Source organism: Myotis myotis, unplaced genomic scaffold, assembly GCF_014108235.1.
Source record: "Myotis myotis isolate mMyoMyo1 unplaced genomic scaffold, mMyoMyo1.p scaffold_m19_p_1, whole genome shotgun sequence".
Lineage (NCBI taxonomy): Eukaryota > Metazoa > Chordata > Mammalia > Chiroptera > Vespertilionidae > Myotis > Myotis myotis.
The window spans coordinates 34,125,144-34,146,405 of record NW_023416313.1 but is presented as its reverse complement, the minus strand read 5'-3'; the positions used below and the strand labels follow the sequence as shown (position 1 = coordinate 34,146,405).

The following is a 21,262-nucleotide window of genomic DNA, read 5'->3' as shown; positions in this document are numbered from 1 at the left end:
CAGGCAATGATTGACAGTGACCGAGAGACAAGAAACAAATGAGATGAGCCCTCTGATTGCTCCAGCTTGTTGCCTGAAGAATTTCCAAACGGTGGCACAGGAAAAGGAACCCAGGTGGAGTCTAGTGGTTCCCCTAAGTTCAAAAGACAGGACTGAGAGTTTGCAGGGCATATACTGGAGGAGAGCTGCACAGAGTGAGAGCTCTGGAGTTCTGCAAAGGGTGGCTCTTGAGTCTTCAGCTGAGCAGAGCTCAGTATAGAGGATGCTACTCAAGGTCAGGGGAAGAACCATCAAAGAATTAGAAGCAACAATACTCAGGACTCATGCAGGGCCTGGAATAGTTCCTGTTCATATCATTCATTTGAAAACAACATAATTCATGGGGTAACAGGAAGTGTACTCAAAAGGGTTTTGTCTCAGTAGTGAAACACAATTAGTTCAATACTAAATGTACTCTGGTCCCACCCAATGAAGCTTAAATGCAAAAGTGAAAAGGATTAAGCTACCTCTATCTGACTTAATTGTATCTCAGAACAAACCTCAAGAATATTTATAGTAATCCAGCAACCAAGAAGGTAAAATTCACAATGTCTGACATCCAATTTAAAGGTACTGAGCACGCACAGAAGCAGGAAACTACAAACCACGAGGAGGAGAGAAAAAAAACAACTAATCCAAAGGAGAAAGAAATCAATCAAAGAATTAGTAGACAAGTAAAAACAATGACAAAATGAAACATAGAGACAAAAAAGACCGTCAGAATGCATACCAGTTTGTTCAAAATCCTATTTCTAAAGAGAGCAATAAGGAATGCAAATGAATTCTACTGTGTACTCTACCTCCTTATATTACATTTTTAACAAGGGCAAAACAATAAGCATAACTAACACTACTGCGTACTTACAATATGCCAGTGACTCTTTTAAATTCTTAATATGTATTAACTCATTTACTCTCCACAGATTAAGTAGTAGCACTATTCCTATTTTACAAATAAAAAAATTGAGGGATGGAAAGTTTAAGTACTGCCTACAGGTAATAGGTGATAGAGAGGGATTTGGACTCAAGTAGTCAGTCTTCGTAGTACAGAGTCTACCATTTTTATACAGCTGCTCTAGCATCATACTATTTTGTAATATCAAAAATATATAGTATATTAAAACTATAATTAACATAGTCATTCATACAACCTAATATACCCCAAATCCAATTTGATAAATTACCTGGTGATTAACGTATGTTAAATGTTCAATAGTTTTCTCTAATTCTGATTTTCCAAAAAGACTCATTTCCTGGAAACTCTGAAAGAGAATTTTATAAAAGATATTTATGCACATTAGATAATACAACAAAATTATGAAAGCAAGCAATGCAAGTCTCTAGTACTATTCTACTTGTTTTTTTTTAAATAACAAAATGTTTTAGAAAGAAAATTATTAAACATGAAAAAAATCACGATGCTTTTGGTTGAAAAAAACGCAACACTCTACCGCCATGTGCGATTGTAACAGAAGACACAGATTGGTATAAATTCATTTCTAAAAATTTATATAGATTGATTCATTAGCATAACCATAAAGGGAAAAAAGCCAGCAGGTTAAGTATATTCAGGAGTATGTCCTGAGAACAGAGTGTAAGGGAAATAAAAATGAAATCAGAGAGAGAAAGGAAACAGAATACTGCAGGACTATGCAAGCCACCAGAGCGTGTCCAGCCCATCATGCTCAGTCCCGATCGCCCAGCAGCAAGCTAACCCACTGGTTGAAGTGTCTGCCCCCCTGGTGGTCAGTGAGCGGTTGAGCATCCTTAGCATATCATTAGCATATTACGCTTTGATTGGTTGAGTGGCTGGCCAGATGACCAGACACTTAGCATATTAGGCTTTTATTATATAGGACTAGAGGTCCGGTGCACACAAATTTGTGCACTCGGGGGGAAGGGAGGGTCCCTCAGCCTGGCCTGTGCCCTCTCGCAGTCTGGGACCCCTCGGGAGATAACGCCCTGCTGGCTTAGGCCTGCTCCCGGGTGGCAGAGGGCAGGCCCAATCCCTAGGTGCAGCCCCTGGTCGGGCTCAGAGCAGGGCTGATTGGGGAGTTAGGGCGCCACCCCGTCATGCACAGAGCAGGGTGGATTGGGAGGTTGCGATGCCACCCTCAGTCACGCTCAGGGTAGGGCCGATTGGGGGGTTGGGGCACCGCCCTGTCACACACAAGGCAGGGTCGATGGGGAGGTTGCGGCGCCACCCTGTCATGCACAGAGCAGGGCCAATCCGGGGTTTGGGGCGCTGTCCCCTGTCATGCACAGAGCAGGGCCCATCAGGGGGGTTGGGGCTCTGTACCCTGTCACGCACAGAGCAGGGCCAATCAGGGGGTTGGGGCGTGGCCACTCTCACACTCAGGGCAGGGCCAATGGGGAGGTTATGGCTCTACCCTGTCACACACAAGCAGAGCAGAGCAGGGGGTTGGGGTGCCGCACCCTGTCACACACAGAGCCGCAGGGCGATCAGAGGGTTGGGGAGCTCTCCCGTATCAGGCACAGAGCAGGGCTGATCAGGAGGTTGGGGTGCCTTCCCCTGTCACGAAACAGAGCAGGGCAGATAGGGAGGTTGTGGCCCTGCCCCGTCACACACAGAGCTGCAGGGCGATCAGGGGGTTTGGGCGCTGCCCCCTGTCACACTGATCCCGGTGCCGGGAGGCCCCTCGGCTCTGCTGATCCCGGTGCTGGGAGGCATATTACCTTTTTATTATATAGGATAGAGGTCTGGTGCATGGGTGGGGCTGGCTGGTTTGCCCTGAAGGGTATCCTGGATCAGGGTGGGGGTCCCCACTGAGGTGCCTGGCCAGCCTGGGTGGGGGGATGATGGCTGTTTGCAGCTGGTCACACACCCTTCAGGGTGGGGGTCCCCACTGGGGTGCCTGGCCAGCCTGGGTGAGGGGATGATGGCTTTTTGCAGCTGGTCACACACCCTTCAGAGTGGGGGTCCCCACTGGGGTGCCTGGCCAGTCTGGGTGAGGGGCTGAGGGCTGAAGTTCCCAACTGCTCTTTTCTTTTTCTTTTTATTCTGGGCCAGCTTTAGCTCTGGCTCCAGCTCTGAGGCCTCTGCTGCTGAAAGCAGGTATCTGGTTTGTTTGGGTTCTATAATCGAAACAATGTATAACTCCAGCTCTGAGATCCCGGCTCGCTGAAAGCAGGTTTCTGAGGTTTTGTTTAGCTTCTATATTTGTTACAATGTTTCAAACTGCAGTCTCAGAGGTCGGCAAGGCAGGTGGGGAACGTTGGTTTCCTCCGTCACTGAAGCAAGCAAGCCTCATGTTAGTTTCAAGCTGCCTGGCTGCCGGCCGCCATCTTGGCTGGCAGTTAATTTGCATATCGCCCTGAGTAGCCAATGGGAAGGGTAGCGGTCATACGCTAATTACCATGTTTCTCTTTTATTAGATAGGATTACTTTGGGAAGGCAGTATTCCAAAAGATGCAAATTGAAGGTATTCTTTCAGGGTAAAAGTTTAACTGAAATTTTCTGACAAAGAGACTGCCCTAATAATGCTTAAATGTTCTTATTTCTAATTGTAGCTGCTAATTTCTAAACATTAATTCAGTAACATTTTTTTGGAAGTAAACTATGAACTCCATAATAGTAACATTAACAGTTAATACTGAGTTCTTATTATGTGCTGAGTACTTGCTTTATACATATTAACGTATTTTTCTGAGATTATAAAAGGAGTTATAAAAGACTGCCCCTAGATATGACATCCAAAAACATAAACAACAACAAAAAATAAATTGGACTTCCTCAACATTAAAAATTTTTGTGCTTCAATGGATACTAATAAGAACATTAAAAGATAACACACAGAATGGGTGAAAGTATTTGCAAATCATATCTGATAAAGGGGATTTTATTGATAATATATAAGTACTCTTACAACTTAATGAGACAAATAACCCAATCTAAAAAAGGGCAAAGGATGACCTAAACTGACATTTCTCAAAAAAAAGATATACAAATGGCCAAGTAAGTACATGGAAAGATGATCAACATCATTATCCATCAGGAAAATGCAAAACAAGACAACAATAGATAATACTACCCACCAGCATGACAATAATAAAAGACAGACAGTAACAGCGTTGGTGAGGATGTGTATACACTGCTGGTGGGAATATAAATGGTACAGCTGATTTGGAAAAGAGCCTGGCAATTGTTAATATGGTTAAATGCAGTCATCAAATGAACCTAGGTATATACCCAAGAAAAGTGAAAACATACATCCACACAAAAAGTTGTACAGGAATATTCATGGCACCATTATTCTTTATAGCCAAAAACCATGCAATTGATAAAACAAAATGTTGTCCATCTATATGATGGAATAAAAAAGAATAAAGTATTGAGATACATACTACAACATGAATGTATCTTGAAAACATTATGCTAAATGAGAGAAGCCAGACATAAATACTGCATACTGAATTATTCAATTTATATGCAATGCCCAGAGTAGGCAAATCTGTTTGAGACAAAAAGTAGATTAGTGGTTGCCTTGGACTGAGGATGGGGGAAATGGAGAGCAGCTGATAATGGGTACAGGGTTTCTTTTGAGATAATGAAAATGCTCTAAAACTGATTGATGTGATGGTTGAACAAATGTGTGAATACACTAATAACCACCTGAAATGGGTGAATTGTATGGTATGTGACTATCTCAATAAAACTGTTTTACAAAAAGAAGATAATATTCCTCCATGTAAGGAACTACCTATTGAAATAAGAAATTATTATCTTCTATAAAGAACCAGATAAGTATTTTCAGCCTTATGAGCCAGAAACATAGTTTCTGTTGTAACTACTAAATTCTGCAATTGCAGCAAAAAAGACGCCACACAGAACATGCAAATTAATGAGCATCATATTCTAAAAACATTTACCAATAATGAAATTTGAATTTTAAATATTTCAGGTGTCATAAAATTTTCTTCTTTTGGTAGCTTTCCAATGATTTAAAAATGTAAACACCATTCTTAGCTCAAAGGCCATACAAAAACATTGTTTGGATTTAGTTGTACATTCCCTGACCTAGTGGTACATTTTAAATAGTCACTTCACAGAAAAACATATAAAGAGCCCCGCCCCCCTTTCTCAATAAATTGCCTTTCAAAAATAAGTCAATCTTATTACTTACTTTTAACTTGTCTTTTAAAGCTTCCTTTTCTGCTATAACCCTTCTTAAATCAGATATTGCAACTTCTTTTTCCTTTTCCATCAGGCTAACATTATGGGAGACTGTGCTTTGGGTGGATTCGTGTCTTAGTGAAGATAATTCTTCCTGAGCCTTAAAGAATTAAAAGATATAAATAAAAAACACTCTGGATATGCTCCCAGTTTTTTTTAAAAAAGGCAAGCTAAACACATGCTACCTTTGCTCTCTTTCCAAATTCCCAGAAAATGAGTAAAATGATTAAAGAAATAAGAAGAAAACAAGGAGATGGAGGGAAGTGCCAGCCACAAAATTTTAGAATCCAGTTAGCAGATGGATAACTAGTAATTAATTAAGCAGACCCAAGAAAGCTGAATCTAAGCCAATGGATCAATTTGTATTGCAGAATCCTAAAAAGTTCCAAAAGGCAAAACAACTTTACAAATTGACCTTTTAACCTGCATGTCTTCCCCATCTTGAAGTAGCAGGATTTCTTGGGAGAGTGATATGGGAATAAATGTAGGTAATAGATACCATCCCTGCTCAGACTCACTTTGGCCTCTGACAACTGAGCTTTGTAACTAGGCCAAGCTGTATTGATTCCCTCTTCCCTAAAGTTTTCTCCTTAGGGCCTAAGTCCTTAATATCTAATTAGTCCCAATAATGGCTGCTATCCACTGTTTGACAAACATATCCCAACATGTCTGCACCCCAAGGATTAACTTGACTCAGAGTCAGTCTAGAAGTAGATTATCTCTAACTGACCTGACAGGCTAGAAAAGAGGAAGACTAAATATGAAAAAATAATAGAAATCTTTGCTTTGGGAACAGGAACACAGTAGAAACTACTACTTACAATTCTAATTATGAAGAAATACCACAGCCCTAACTGGTTTGGCTCAGTGGATAGAGCGTCGGCCTGCGGACTCAAGGGTCCCAGGTTCGATTCCAGTCAAGGGCATGTACCTTGGCTGCAGGCACATCCCAGTAGGGGGTGTGCAGGAGGCAGCTGATCGATGTTTCTCTCTCATCGATGTTTCTAACTCTCTATCCCTCTCTGTAAAAAAATCAATAAAATATATATTTTTTAAAAATACCACAAGGTCTATATAATAATTTAAAGGACATATACTGGTGGTTCCACTATAGTTAACTAGTTCTGTGTAATCTGTTGGTTTAATTATAAAAAGCTCTTACTTCATGATATAAAACACTTAGTTTATCTCTTTCTGCTGTCAATAATTTAACATTGGCCTGTATATCCTCCATATGTTTCTCAAATCTTTCCAGCATATGTTGAAGTTCATCTCTTTCTCTTGTGATCAGATGAATTTCAGAATTGTAATCACCCTGAAACATAAATTAAAAACAGAAGTTATCATTTGTTATAATTATCAGATTGTCACAGGGATGCTGGTGTTAACATTGACTGAAAGATGCTAACAGACAAAAAACCCACAAGTTCCTTTACTGTAATTAAGGAACATGATTTTTAATCTTTAATGATAGGAGATGGGAGTGCTGGCAGTATTTGGGCAAATTTCACAGCCTTCAAGTTCCCAGGAAGAGACCCAGTTGCCAATGATACTATTTGATCAGATCTTATCCAATGCTTCAACTGTCATTCTCCTGAAATTATTTATAGTGGTTGCCGGGAGCCGGTCCATGCTTGCTGTTTCAAGGGACCTGGCATATATGGCATACTGTTCTTAATATGTTTGCTCACCTTCTTGGCACTATGTGTTTTAACCAAGGTCTCTGAGAAAGGTTGTTTCCCTAGGTAGGGATTTTCCCCTGAAGTTAGGGAGGGAATAAAACCTCTTAACTAGTGCCAGGTGGGTAATTAATCACTTTAACTATGAACAATCATGCTTAAGCTACATAATCTTTACTCCCTGGAATGAAGATAAGAAACGCCCTAACCTTTGTAATAGAGATTGAAAGGATTGAATCAACTGGTATAAATACAGATGTAATAAGACAGAACTTAGAACACAGAACTTAGAATACAGAGCTTAGAACACAGAACTAAGACAGAACCTACACAGAACCTACAGACAGAAGAACTTCGCTGAAGAGAACATGGCAAAAGATCCTGGACTGAACCTGACTACAGAAATTGGCAAGAGAACCTGACTAGAACCTGGTGACTGAACCTGGCTGGAGAACCTGGACAGAACCTGGCTGAAGAACCTAGCGAGGGAACATGGCTACAGAACCTGGCTGGAGAACCTGGAGAACCTAGCAAGAGAACATGGACATAGACCCTGGCAGGAGATCCTAAGCAGAACCTCCCTGGAGATCCAGACCAGAACTTGGCTGGAGATCCTGGCTGGAGATCCTGGCTAGGCTGCTGATCAACTGAACACTGTCTCCGTGTCATTCCTTCTTCGCCGACTCCATCCACACCTTTGGGGACCCCTGGACCTGCTGGGGTTGGACCCCGGCAAGTGGTGGTAACTAAAGTATAATCCTCAGACCAGAAGTATCAGCAACATCTAGGAACTTGTTAGACATGCAAGTTTTGGGGCCCAACCCAGACCTACTTAATCAGAAACACAGGACACAAGGCCCAGTAACTGGCTTATCAAGACTTCCAGGTGACTGTAGTACATGCTAATTGTGGGAGACCACTAGTTTATAACCCTCTCCAGGGCAAGACCAGGAGGCACTGTGTGCCTGCTCACCCAGTGCAAGGAATTATAATAGGCTAGAACATTCCTCAGTGTTTTCTGACAATCTAAGATCAATGTCTCAGACACACTAACTCCCAATTGTCCCAGCTTTAAACCAATGTGAGGTCTATCTTTGCAATCATATAAATATAAATATTTCTACCAGGCAGTATATGTACATTAAGCAACTATTTCCAACATTTAAAACAAGATTATACCCATTATTCCAGTACAATTCAAAAGATCCTCTATCTTTACAGAAATCGTGGAAAACAAAGATAATAAACAGACTTGGGACTACATTCAGAAGCCCTAGGTAGGGATAATCTGATAATTGGATACACTGAAAAGCATCCTGATCTATGTTACTGAGTATCTACTGTGCACATACCATGTACAATGTGGAGTTGGTAAATAGTAGATATCTGTGAGGTGCCCCTCACCTGCAACTCAGAAATGAGTTATTCTCTCAGTTAAATAAGCAAAATCAAAACATAATGGATAAGGTTAGCTATCTGGACACCTTAAAGGGTAAAATGTCTTACAGGACAAAAGCAGATTAGGATTTGAGGACTCAAGGCTTAAATAACTATAAAAGAAAATCTGTAACCTAAATAACAGTATCTCACAGAAAGGAGGTAGTCTGCAGATTTCAGAAAAGAAGCACTCAGTGAAAAAGGATTTGACAGTGTATTTTCATTGTCCAGGTCTCAGCTTAAATGTCACTTTCTCTAAGGAGTCCTTCCAAATTCTCCAATCTAATTTAGATCTCCTCTATATACTCTCACAGCCTTCTGAGTCTTTCCTGTATTTTCTTAATCAACACACATTTATTTTGGTGTTAACATATAATTGTTAATAACTCCCTTTTATCACTCCATTGTTTTCAACACATACACACACACACACACACACACACACGCACAGTGCTCAAGGTTATGAGGATAACAACTATGTCTTTACCTTCTATCTCTAGAGCCTCAGTATATATCTGTTGAACTGAACATGACTTTCGACCTATACCCAATTTGCTTTGAACCATCAAATAGTGAGGAAATTAAACATTTATTAGGAACTATATTTTATGCTAGACCCTTATGCAAATTACCTCATATAATCTTCACAAGAGATTTTAGTTGCTGTCCTAACTTTGCAAATGACAAAACCGGAGTTCCATGAAGTCAGGCAACTTGTCCAAGTTCATAAAGCCATTTTTTGGAGTTAGAACTTTTATCAGGCCTCTAACTTCAAAAGCACTTGCCACTACACTATACTCAAAACTCGCAGTTGGAACCATGGTGAAAGGGGACAGTGTCCCCCCTGTATACAGACAACAGATAATCAACAAGGGTACTGTTGACAAGATCACTGATTTTAAAAATGTATTTTTTTTGAGTTACTGTAATCCATAGAAACAGTGCCTAAATTTCCCCATAAAGCAGGAATTGAAAACTCACAGTTGTGAGTCTTGGGAACTAGAGAGTGGGGCTGCACTCTCCAGTTCCCAGCACTCACAACTGTCTGACACTCCACCCGTTTCAACAGTGTACATACCCACTTCCTTACCAGGCCTTCAATTTATTACTGCGAATCTAAAATGCTCTGAACATCTCAACTTCTAAACTTTGGAAAGTAAATTATTTATCCATGTCAGGTAACATTAGAATATTTCAAGACAGTAAATAAGTTGAAGGAGAAAAAAGTCTCAACTGATTTTACCAGTATCTTACCAAAATCTCTCATGTCTTTCAGTTGTGAATCACACCACGCGACTGAATTGAATATTTAGGTTAAAAGCTTTGAGATCATTATCTACTCAGTTCTATTTAATAAATACTTGATTAAGTAAATCAACCATTTTTGTGGAAGATTCTCAAACATAATGAAGGTGGTCAATTCAGTAGTTTATTTTTCATGAGCCTTATGTACAAATGGGGATTTAAAAATGACTCAATGATTTAAATTGTATTTTTCCCCTAATTCATTCTGCTTATAATAGATAACATAAAATAGTGGGTATACTAACACCTGTAAATCAAATTCAGTCATTAGCCAATGAGGTCAAAAGCTGAAGCCTAATCAGAAAATAACTCAAAACCATTTGACAATTGACAGGATTTTTAGGAAAAAGATGATGGAACTGGCCAATTCAGCCAAGTCTGAAATCAAATGTTTTGAGTTTGAATGACTTTACTCCTAACTTTTCCTAATTTATCTAGAGTGTAGTAATTTTAGGGGTAACACAAGCCTCTGGGACTCCTAGAGCTCCAAAGCTTAAAAAATAAAGAGCAATCTAAAGAATTCACATACTCAAAAAACAATGATATTCATAAAACACTGAAAATAATTAAGATCTAAAATAGACACTGTGGTTTTGACCTCTCATAAATCATGATTAGCTTTACCTAATATACATCTTTAGACTACCATCTTATAAATGTCGTTGCAGTATTAATAGGTTGATCTGCCTGGCATCCACTTGGGCTTACTACTTTCTCCTGTTGTGTGATTTACATGGAAGATGCCTGGTCTGTACAGTGTGATTCACCTTTCTGACTACTCCAAGGCAGGGAATGGCATGAAGCCATGTTGCCTGCCATGTGGACAAAGCCACTCTGCTCAGAGAGAAAATGCAGCTGGTACTGAAAGGTTAGAAAGAGAAGAAATGTCCAGTGGCATGAGTTCCTGGTTCCAGTTTCTGGAAGCCCAGATGCCCTTACACTCATCCCATATACATAATGAGCTATTCAGTCTTTCCATTTTTTCCAGGAATCAGTATATCATGCTTTGTTCTTAAGTAGCTTTCCTAATTAATGCAGTGTTTCTATAGTATAGATAATGGAAGAAAACAAAAATCAAAATTAAAACTTTTAAAAAGTATGAATGACATTTAACATTTAATAATAATGTTATATTTAATACAGTAATAAACCAGAAGTTTGTTCAAAAAGATACTCTCTTGCTTTATCAAGTACTCTGATAAAGAGATATTACCTTTTCTAGCATTTTAAATGTTGAAGCTTTTTCATGTGCAGAATAATTTATAGAGCAAGATCTTCTCTGTATTATATGCTGGAGTCTTTCTAGCTCTTTCTTATAAAAATCTCGTTCTTCTTCTATACCTTTCAGAAATGTATCTAAACGAGAAGGTGACTTGTCTCGACGTTTTATTCCATGCTCTAGCCTCATCCTCTCAACTTCCAAAGTAAGTTCTCTTTCTGAAAAATGAACATAAATATTAAAAGTTGCATTTAAAATACGTAATTAGTCAAATAAATTATATCAATAATGTTTGAAATGCAAGCTACTAAAAATTATTAACTTTCGTGTATCGCCTATAACTGCTAGGTATCAAATAAGTATGTACTAAGAGGAAAGAAGAGAAATTAACCTCATTATTTATGTGCTATTAGTTAGAGAAACAAATACTAGTCTGTCTCACTAACTAGAACAAAGACTCCACAACAGCAGGGACCTTGTGTATCTTGTTTACCATCATATATGCCAGTACCCAAAATAGAACCTGGCACACAGCAGGCTCATAAACATTTGTCTAATGAATGAACAAATGAATATATGAATTCTTACACGTTCCTTAAAAAACCTCGTTTAGGAATGGTACCTGGCAGAAAGATAGCCTATTTCAAGTGTGTGTGTGTCTACTTTCAGGAGATACAAGTGCATTTCCTTACAAAGATTCTGTTCTTTAATTTTTCACTTTTAGAATAATCTTCCCCTTAGTCTTAATTAATTCTATTATAGTTCCGCCTCGAAGAAGAATAGAATTCTATTGGAAACTATTCAAGCAGGGTTTCCTGTATTAAAACTAGTTAAAAAAAAAAAAAAAAAAAAAGAATTCTGCAAGGTCCTTGAGAGAGAGAGATATTCTACTGCATCTACAGTGTCTAGCATGGATTCTGTTATACAGCAAGCACTCTTTAAAATTATCTATTGAATGAATGAAAGATCATCTTCTAAGAAAAATAATACATCAAGAGGAAATCACAATCACTTTTTAAGTTACCAACATTTTATATTTTACCTGTATCTCCAAAACTTTCAATTTTTTTGCTAAGTCTTTGCTTTTCTTGTTCAAGCTGATGAACAACAGTTTCCAAGTCTGATCTTATAAGAAGCTCATCACTCAGTCTCTCTTTTTCTTTATGGCATAAGTTTAATTCCTGCAAATTTTAATACTATAATTAAGATTTCAAACAACTTTAGAAAATATTATAGCACTTAAATATATTTTTTTAATCCTCACCTGAGAATGTTTTTATTTATCTATTTTAGAGAGGAAGGAAAAGAGAAAGAGAAAGAGAGAAAGAGAAACATCGATGTGAGAGAGAAACATCAATCTGTTGCCTTCCATACCCACCCTCACCAACCAGGGATTGAACCCACAACCTTTGGGTATAGGGGACAATGCTCCAACTAGCTTAGCCACCAGGCAAGGACTAAAATATATATATATATATATTTAAAAGCATGTTTATTTAAGAGCAACTCACACACATACATACATACATACATAAACACTCTTAGTCAAATATATGGTTTCAACTAAAGTTACTAGTAATTACCAATTGTGGCTAAAAACAACATAAAACCTAAATGTTAACAGTGCTCTTTTCAAAGCATATAGAATTAGATTTACTTTTTTTTTTTCATTTGTTTAGTAAACGGTCCCATATCTTCAAAAATAAATATGTACTGTGCAATAAAATTTAATTTTTTTTTAAAGGAGGGCAGGAGAAAGACAGAGTTCTAAGACTACCATAGGTGTCTGTAATTAGCTTGCTTATTCTCTCAGCCTCACCTGCACAATGGGGATAGGACCAGTAACAGACACTGCGGATTCACTGGCGAGAACAGATCTATGGGTGTGAAGCACTCTACACAGTGTCCAGCACATGGCAATTGCTTAATAAATGTTAGCTATAGATATTAACATTTATTTTAAAAATACATAAAATATGGCACTAATTGAAAAGATAAGTTAGAAAGTAATTATAGCAACATCTTACTGTCAGCCAACACTGGCAAAACATGGGCATAGTTCTGAGACAAACACTTTGAATCACATTCAACTGTTTATAGGGCTCATACAAACAGCAGCAAACAAACAGCAAAAGTACCTGCCATCATGGAGCTTACATTGAGTTTTACTATGTAAAGACATCATCAAACATATAGATGTTTGTCTACTTTCTGTTTATTGAGCTGATGGGAGAAATTTACAATATCTCTGGAGACTGAAGAGTGGACAACAATTAACAGGTTTAGTTAATTAAATTATTCAATATTGAACTGAATTGAAATCCTACAGTTGAATGAAAAGGAAGCCATTGTGATATGCTGTCCATAGTGAGCATATAAAAATCACAAACATTTGAGCACCTACTATGTGCCAGTGTGTCACAATGGCTTCATTTTTAAATTTGCCTTATGCCACCAGAACAATGCACACTAGACCAGCAGTCACCAACCGGTGGTCCATGAGGTCTGAAAGGATGGCGACTGCTGCATTAGATTATATAAAGAGCTTACATAACAAGAAAATCTAGAAATTAGTATTAGTCATTGTTTCCAATAGATACTCATCCGTATTAACAAAATCCTCAATAACCTTTTGAATGATCACCTAGGAATTTCTGCCTGTTAGCAAGATCTGTCAGTTTGAGACTATAATAATAAAAGCATAATATGCTAATTAGACTGGACAGCTGAACGACCTTCTGGACGTCTTTCTAAATGAAGCCGTGGTGAAGGGGGCTGAGGCAGAGGTGGTTAGGGGTGATCAGGCAGACAGGCGAGCAGTTAGGGGCAATCAGGCAAGCAGGCAGAGTGGTTAGAGGCGACCAGGCAGGCAGGCAGGCAGAGTGGTTAGGGGCAATCAGGCAAGCAGGTGAGCAGTTAGGGGCATCAGGCAGGCATGCAGAGGTGGTTAGAGGTGATCAGGCAGGCAGGCAGGCGAGTAGTTAGGGGGCTCAGGCAGGCAAGTAGTTAGGGGGATCAGGCAGGCAGAGTGGTTAGGGGCGATCAGGCAAGCAGGCGAGCAGTTAGGGGCATCAGGCAGGCATGCAGAGGTGGTTAGAAGTGATCAGGCAGGCAGGCAGGCGAGTAGTTAGGGGGCTCAGGCAGGCAAGTAGTTAGGGGGATCAGGCAGGCAGAGTGCTTAGGGGCAATCAGGCAAGCAGTTAGGGGCATCAGGCAGGCTGGTGAGTGGTTAGGGGTGATCAGGCAGGCAGAGTGCTTAGGGGCAATCAGGCAGGCAGGTGAGCAGTTAGGGGCATCATGCAGGCAGGCAAGCTAGCAGTTAGGGGCAATCAGGCAGGCAGGCAGAGTAGTTAGGGGCAATCGACTGGCAGTCGGACATCCCCCGAGGGGTCCTGGATTGTGAGGGTGCAGGCCGGGCTAAGGGCCCCCAAACCCCATGCACGAATTTCATGCACCGGTCCTCTAGTATAGGATAATATTCTATGTCTAGACTTATGCTGAAATGATTACTATTATTCTGATTTGAAGACTACCAGAACAAATAGTATGGCTAGGAAAACTATTAAAAGAGGACTGAGTGCTTTTAATAAAAAGCCAACAGCACCCATATGACTTTCAGCTAATTTCTCAACAAAAACTTTGCAGGCCAGAAAGGAATGGCAAGAAATATTCAAAGTGATGAATAACAAGGACCTACAACCAAGATTACTCTACCCAGCAAAGCTCTCATTTAGAATTGAAGGTCAGATAAAGAGTTTCACAGACAAGAAAAACCTAAAGGAGTTCATCACCACCAAACCAATATTATATGAAATGTTGAAGGGTATTCTTGAAGAAGAGGAAGAAGAACAATAAGTAAAAGATGAACAATGAAATGACAATAAATACATATCTATCAACAATTGAATCTAAAAATCAAAATAAACCAACAAAGAATCTAATGAACAAAATAAACTGATGAATAAAACAGAACCAGAGGCATGGAAATATGGGGTGTAAGAAAAGATTAACCAAAGAACTTATATGCAGCCCTGCCTGGGTTTGGCTCTGTGGATAGAGCATCAGTCTATAGACCAAAGCATCCCGGGTTCGATTCCGCTCAAGGGCACATGTCCGGGGTTGCAGGCTCAATCCCCAGTGGGGGGTGTGCAGGAGGCAGCCGATCAATGGTTCACTTTGATGTTTCTCTCTCTCTCTTCCTCTCTGAAATCAATAAAAATATATTTTAAAAAAAGAACTTATATGCATATATGCATTACCTATGGACACAGACAATAGGGTGGTGAAGGCCTGGGGCAGGGCGGTAACGGGGTGGGGGGTAGGAAAATGGGGGGAAAAAGGGGCACATCTGTAATACTCTCAACAATAACAATTTTAAAAAGTCAACAATGTTATCAAGTAATTATCAATTTCTAGTTTTAGTATTTATAAACTGACAAGTCAAGAAACATTTAAAAGAATATAAAATTCCTAACAGATTTCACTATTTGAATTTAACTTGCCAACTACCGTATACTAAATTAAGGAATTATAAAATATAAATCAAACTAAACGTATCCATACAAATGGAATATTACTCAGCCATAAAAAGGAAGCACCAGATACATGCTACAAGCATGTACTTGAAAACATTGTGCTAAATAAAAGAAGCCAGGCACAAAAGGCCACATATGACTAGTATATGGTTCCATTTATATAAACTGTCCAGGATAGGCAAATCTAAAGAAACAGAAAAGTAGATTATTAGTTTTAGGGGCTGAATAGAGGAAAATGCCCTGTTATTAGACAGTAGTGATGTCTGCATTACTTAGTGACTATACTAAAACCACTAAATCATACGCTTAAAAGAGTGAATATTAAATCTGTAAATTATATCTAAGTTAAAATATATGTAAAATAAGCATAAAAATGTTCTTACCAAAAATTCTGACAATTAAATATTAAAGTACTTACCAGTTGAAGTTTTGCCATTGTTTCTTCAAGATTCCGCATTTCAGAAATATTTCTTTTAATCTCTTCCTAGGAATAAAAAGCCTATTAGGTAAATACTTAAAAATCAGGAATACTTAGCACTAGGTCACATTACAAATAAGGCCATTTTCCAAGTAGTTCATGCTCCCTCTCATCAGTCTAATCTGAGGCTTTAGCCCTCAACCTCAATTTCAATGAAGAGGAGGCATAGTTGAGGCTTCTCTTTAATTTCTTGGCATCTTGAATACAGGGACCTATTTGTAACAGCTGAAACAAGAGGGTCACTTGAAAATCTTTTTGTGCTTATATACTTGTAAGACTTTCCTTGAACCCTAGTTTTTAGAATTCATCTTATGGGATTCTCATTTCCTGATTTTCCTATCCTATTTGCTTTCTCCCCACCTGCTACTACCAACCTGGAACTGCAACTGTTTTCTTTAATTCCTTTCAGCAATATTTTATAGTTTTTAGTGTACATGTCTTTCACTTTGTTGGTTAAGTTTATTCCTAAGTATTTTATTCTTTTTTATGCCATTGTAAATGGGATTATTCATTTCCTTTTTGGATTTTAATTATTCGTGTATCGAAACTCACCTGATTTTTGTGTGCTGCTTTTGTACCCTGCAACTTTGCTGGATTTGCTTATTAGTTCTGTGATTTTTGTTTGTGTGTGTGAAATCATTAGGGTTTTTGACATATATGATTATGTCATCTGGAAACATAATTTTACTTCTTTCTTTCCCATGTAATGCCTTTTATTTCTTTTTCTTACCTAAGTGCTCTGGCTAGGATTTCCAGTACTATGTTGCACAGAAGTGGTAAGAATGGGCATGCTTACCTTGTTTCTGATCTTAGAGAAAAAGCTTTCATTCTTTCACCACTGGGTGTAATGTTAACTGTGGGCTTTTCATATAAGGCCTTTTTTACTTTGAGGCAGTGTCCTTCTATTCCATTAATTAGTGGAGGTGACACTGTATAAACTTAATTCAGCAATGTACAGTAGTGATGGTCTTCAAACTAGCTTATATCCATTACTGAGATAACATGAAGACTTCCAAATATTACGTAAAACTGTCATATGCAAATGGTTTTCAGGAATCAATATCTGGGTTCTTGTTCTCTTCGTACAGTCCTTCTTAAATTTTATTTACCCGAGAACCTGCTTGTGATCTAGGTCATGTGAGTTCTCCTTCCCAACCTTCACTCTTACAACTGAGTATCTCCCACTTTTTCAAAATAAAGGCAGACATCTAATGTCCCACTTTCTCAAGATATGAAAAACTTTTGAAGCACTAGACAAAAAGATAATCTGAAAAGTTGGGGCTGGCCAAAACCTTAGGCACTATTTTCTCCCATTATATATTATTAAGAGATGTCTTCCAGTAAAATTTTAGTAGTTTTACTTAATATTTAATAAGTATTATCAAAATTTTCACACTGATCCACTGGTTACTAGTAAGTGTAATGATAACACTATTGAGAGGAAAATGTTAACTGCATAGTTACAGGACATTTTAAAAAATAAAGTATTTCACATTATGTATTTTTTTTAAATAATCTTTTTTTAATAAATATACTTTATTGATTTTTTTACAGAGAGAAAGGGAGAGGGACAGAGAGTCAGAAACATTGATGAGAGAGAAACATCGATTAGCTGCCTCCTGCACACCGCCTACTGGGGATGTGCCTGCAACCAAGGTACATGCCCTTGACCGGAATTGAACCCAGGACCCTTCATTCCCCAGGCCAACGCTCTATCCACTGAGTCAAACCGATCAGGTCCATTATCTATTTTTTTTATTGCAAAGACATTTGAAGGAGTGATCATAAAAAGATATTAAAGCACAGGATAAAATTCTGCAAGGATTTCAAGAAAGGTTTATTTGGATTCTACCAGCGACTTTAAAAGAATGACGTGACAGTTTTATTTTAAGAGATCAATATTTACAACAGATGAAATTACATCCTTTGCGTCTATTTAAATTTAAAGATGAAAAATATTACCTACCAACTTAAAAATGTGCAAGAACAAAAATAGTGTGTTTTTTTTAAAACCTTTAAAGGTTTTATGAGCACAAAATGACAAAGATGACAAACTTCTGGTGTTCACTCACAATGCAGAGATAAAAGGAAAGATGGAAATCTTGAAGAAAAATAGGACAGAGTCTAAAGAACTACCTTAGATACAGGTGTGCTTCAGAAACACAAACAACTAGAACAAGTGCAAGCTTTGAGAGAGTATAAACAACACTTTAGAAAAACATGAATTACAAAACAAACCAATTAAAAGAACTGAATCAGATATCAAAAGGGCATAAGCTCATATATTCTAGGACAGTGGTCAGCAAACTGTGGCTCGCGAGCCACATGCGGCTCTTTGGCCCCTTGAGTGTGGCTCTTCCATAAAATACCACGTGTGGGCGCGCACGTACAGTGCGATTGAAACTTCGTGCCCATGCGCAGAAGTCGGTTTTCGGCCTGGGCGAGTCTATTTTGAGGAAGTGGCGTTAGAAGTGGAGGGTGTCGGTCAGTCGGTCGGTCGGGTGACCAGAGACGCACACAGGCAGGCAGCAGGATTCGCAGCGCGGGGGAGGCGCGCGCGATTCATGCATGAGTTGAGTGAGCCAGTCAGTAGTCTCATGTGCAGTGGTTAGTGCTAGTTGCTTCCGCAAATCGCGCGCAGGTGACAAAAGTACCTACTTGAAGCATAAAGTTACCTGTATTTTTCCAACCAGCTGCAAATCCTATAGGTATTTTTGTCATCAATTTAAGAATTGTAATTCTTTTGTGTTGGTGGCTTTATTATTATAAAATGAAACATTTTTTAGGTGCCCTGTTTGAGATAGCTACAAAGCAGCAGCAAAGAAAAACAGAAGACGAAAACTGTGAATTTAAAGTTGAATGTACCTACCTATATAGTTTAAGTTTAAAAAATTTGGCTCTCAAAAGAAATTTCAATCGTTGTACTGTTGATATTTGGCTCTGTTGACTAATGAGTTTGCCGACCACTGTTCTAGGAGAATTAAAAAACACTCCCACAGCGTAGACATACCTTTGCTTCCCCAAGTTCTTTATCTGCAGTCTCGAGCACTTCTTCTTTATGTCTTTCCAACTGCTGTGCTAACTGGTCTATTTCAGTTAATTCTTGGCAAAGTTTTTCATTTTTGTTACTTAAATTAACAACTTCAGTAGTCACTGTCTCCTTGGTTTCCATAAGGTCTTGAATATGCTTCTCCAGGTCTTTATTAGCTTGCTGAAGAAAGTCAACCTACATTGAATTTGTAATTTATAAAAAATATGAAATGAAAAATTATCCTAAACACTAAACTTTCAAAATTATATTTCAAAAAATACTATATTTTTAAAATACAAAACTTAAAACCACAACTATGTTACAAACATTTTATTTTGAATTGCAAAACTGATAATGTGTGGCTTAATAAAAATATATATAGCCCTGACTGGTTTGGCTCAGTGGATAGAGTGTCGGCCTGCGGACTCAAGGGTCCCAGGTTCGATTCCAGTCAAGGGCATGTACCTTGGTTGTGGGCACATCCCCAGTAGAAGGCGTGCAGGAGGCAGCTGATCGATGTTTCTCTCTCATCGATGTGTCTAACTCTCTATCCCTCTCCCTACCTCTCTGTAAAAAATAAATAAAATATATTTTTAAAAAAACATATATATATATAGTCATTGGCTTTAGATTTCACAAACATTTTATTTTGAATTGCAAAACTGATAATGTGTGGCTTAATAAAAATATATATAGTCATTGGCTTTAGAATTTCAAGCATGGAAGGACAAGTAAAATATTTGTGTGACCATTTTTCCAACATCTAGTTCTAAAACTATGATGAGAATATAACTAAGATGATAATATTACTCTAGACTGTGCTATCCAATGTAATGGCCATCAGCATCCACATGTGGCTACTGGGCACTTTCAATGTGGCTAGTCCAAACTGAGATGTGCTATGAATGTAAAATACACACAAGATTTCAAAGACAGCACACAAAAATAAAGAGAATGTACAATACCTCAATTATATCTTACAACATGAATTGGAGATTGAAAAAAATATTTTAGAATCATTTAGATACATTTTTAAAATCAATTTCACCTGTTTCTTTTTACTTTTTTAATCTGGCTACTAGAAAATTTTACGTTACATACATGGCTCATAAAAAATATGTGTACTGAAGAGCATTACTCAAGAGCTACTGCTGATATCAGTGCCTTACTCTATTCTGGTTCATCCCAGGCAGCACTGATATGTCTAAATTTCTAAAGGTCAAGAGTCATGCTTTATGGACTTGTTCTTTCACTTTCAGGTCTAATGCATGACAGTGAATCCACGAGATAGGTAGTTAAAAACCCAAGTTTAATCTTGGTACTTATTTTTTAATCCTCTTTTCTACATCATAAAAGAAATATATAGTCATAAAATTTTTTAAAATAAAGAGTATCATAAAGGAGACTATCCCATTACACAAAGATAAACTGTTAGTATATTTTGGTTTCTTTTCTTCCAATGTTTTCCCTCTCTGAGTTCATATATACAGTTTTTAAAAGCAAATTAAAGATCACATTATATCTACAGTTTATTCTCTTCTTTTAAATACTTAACATTATGGTGTATATATATTCCTGCCTCATTAAATATTCTTTACAAATATGATTTTTCAATAGCTTCCCTCTTTATCTGAATACTCTGGCTCTATCAAAAATTTCCCACTGTAAATAATACTTCAGTGAACAATACTGTCACTTCTACAAACCTGTGGACCATTATAAATAGTTAGGAATTTATACACTCAGTAAAATAATGATAAAAGTCATTACCTGAATATTTAAATGAGCAATAATCTTTTCATTGGTTTTATTTTTAGTCTCCAGAGAGAGGATATCAGAGGAGCAGCCACCATCCAATGCACTGGACAGTCGTTCTATCTCTCTTTCTCTTAATTCAATCTGAAGACAAAGTCATGACATCATTTTTAAAAATCTTGTTTTGAACCAAAATAATTAACACTGAATAAACATTTATTTGGCTATATTTCCATTTTTCTTATGATGAACAGTGTGTAAAAGAGAATAACATTCATATATGTACCCACACTTTATGAGATATGAAATACATATATGCAGAGCAAAAACAAAAAACACAGATAATGTCAACATAAGAATTGTCAACATAGCTTTCGTAAATATTTCTATTGAATAGATTCTTCCTAATTGAGTTTTTGGTGTTTATTCTTCTCTAAAATTAGGCAGTGTTTATATAAAAGGAAATTGTTGAGCAGTGAAACTCAGTCTGAACTACTTCAGTGCCTGGTGGAATAATGTAGAATAAACAAATGAATATAAAACACAAATAAAAATGAATTGCTACTGAAACTCAGTATCAAAAAGGATAG

At 37.9% G+C, this 21,262-nt stretch overlaps 1 protein-coding gene across 7 annotated transcripts in view; it reads right to left on the bottom strand.

Moving 5' to 3' along the window:
- CEP135 (centrosomal protein 135) overlaps nt 1–21,262 on the bottom strand; it is a 79,761-nt gene that overhangs the window by 38,675 nt on the left and 19,824 nt on the right. For all 7 annotated transcript variants that reach the window (XM_036334600.1, XM_036334591.1, XM_036334621.1 and 4 more), the window contains 8 exons: nt 20,688–20,816; nt 18,897–19,112; nt 15,827–15,892; nt 11,916–12,054; nt 10,868–11,091; nt 6,396–6,548; nt 5,184–5,333; nt 1,224–1,301 (listed from right to left, as the gene is read on the bottom strand). In XM_036334600.1, the coding sequence (XP_036190493.1) occupies nt 1,224–1,301; nt 5,184–5,333; nt 6,396–6,548; nt 10,868–11,091; nt 11,916–12,054; nt 15,827–15,892; nt 18,897–19,112; nt 20,688–20,816 (1,155 nt within the window). The remainder of the gene's footprint in view (nt 1–1,223; nt 1,302–5,183; nt 5,334–6,395; nt 6,549–10,867; nt 11,092–11,915; nt 12,055–15,826; nt 15,893–18,896; nt 19,113–20,687; nt 20,817–21,262) is intronic.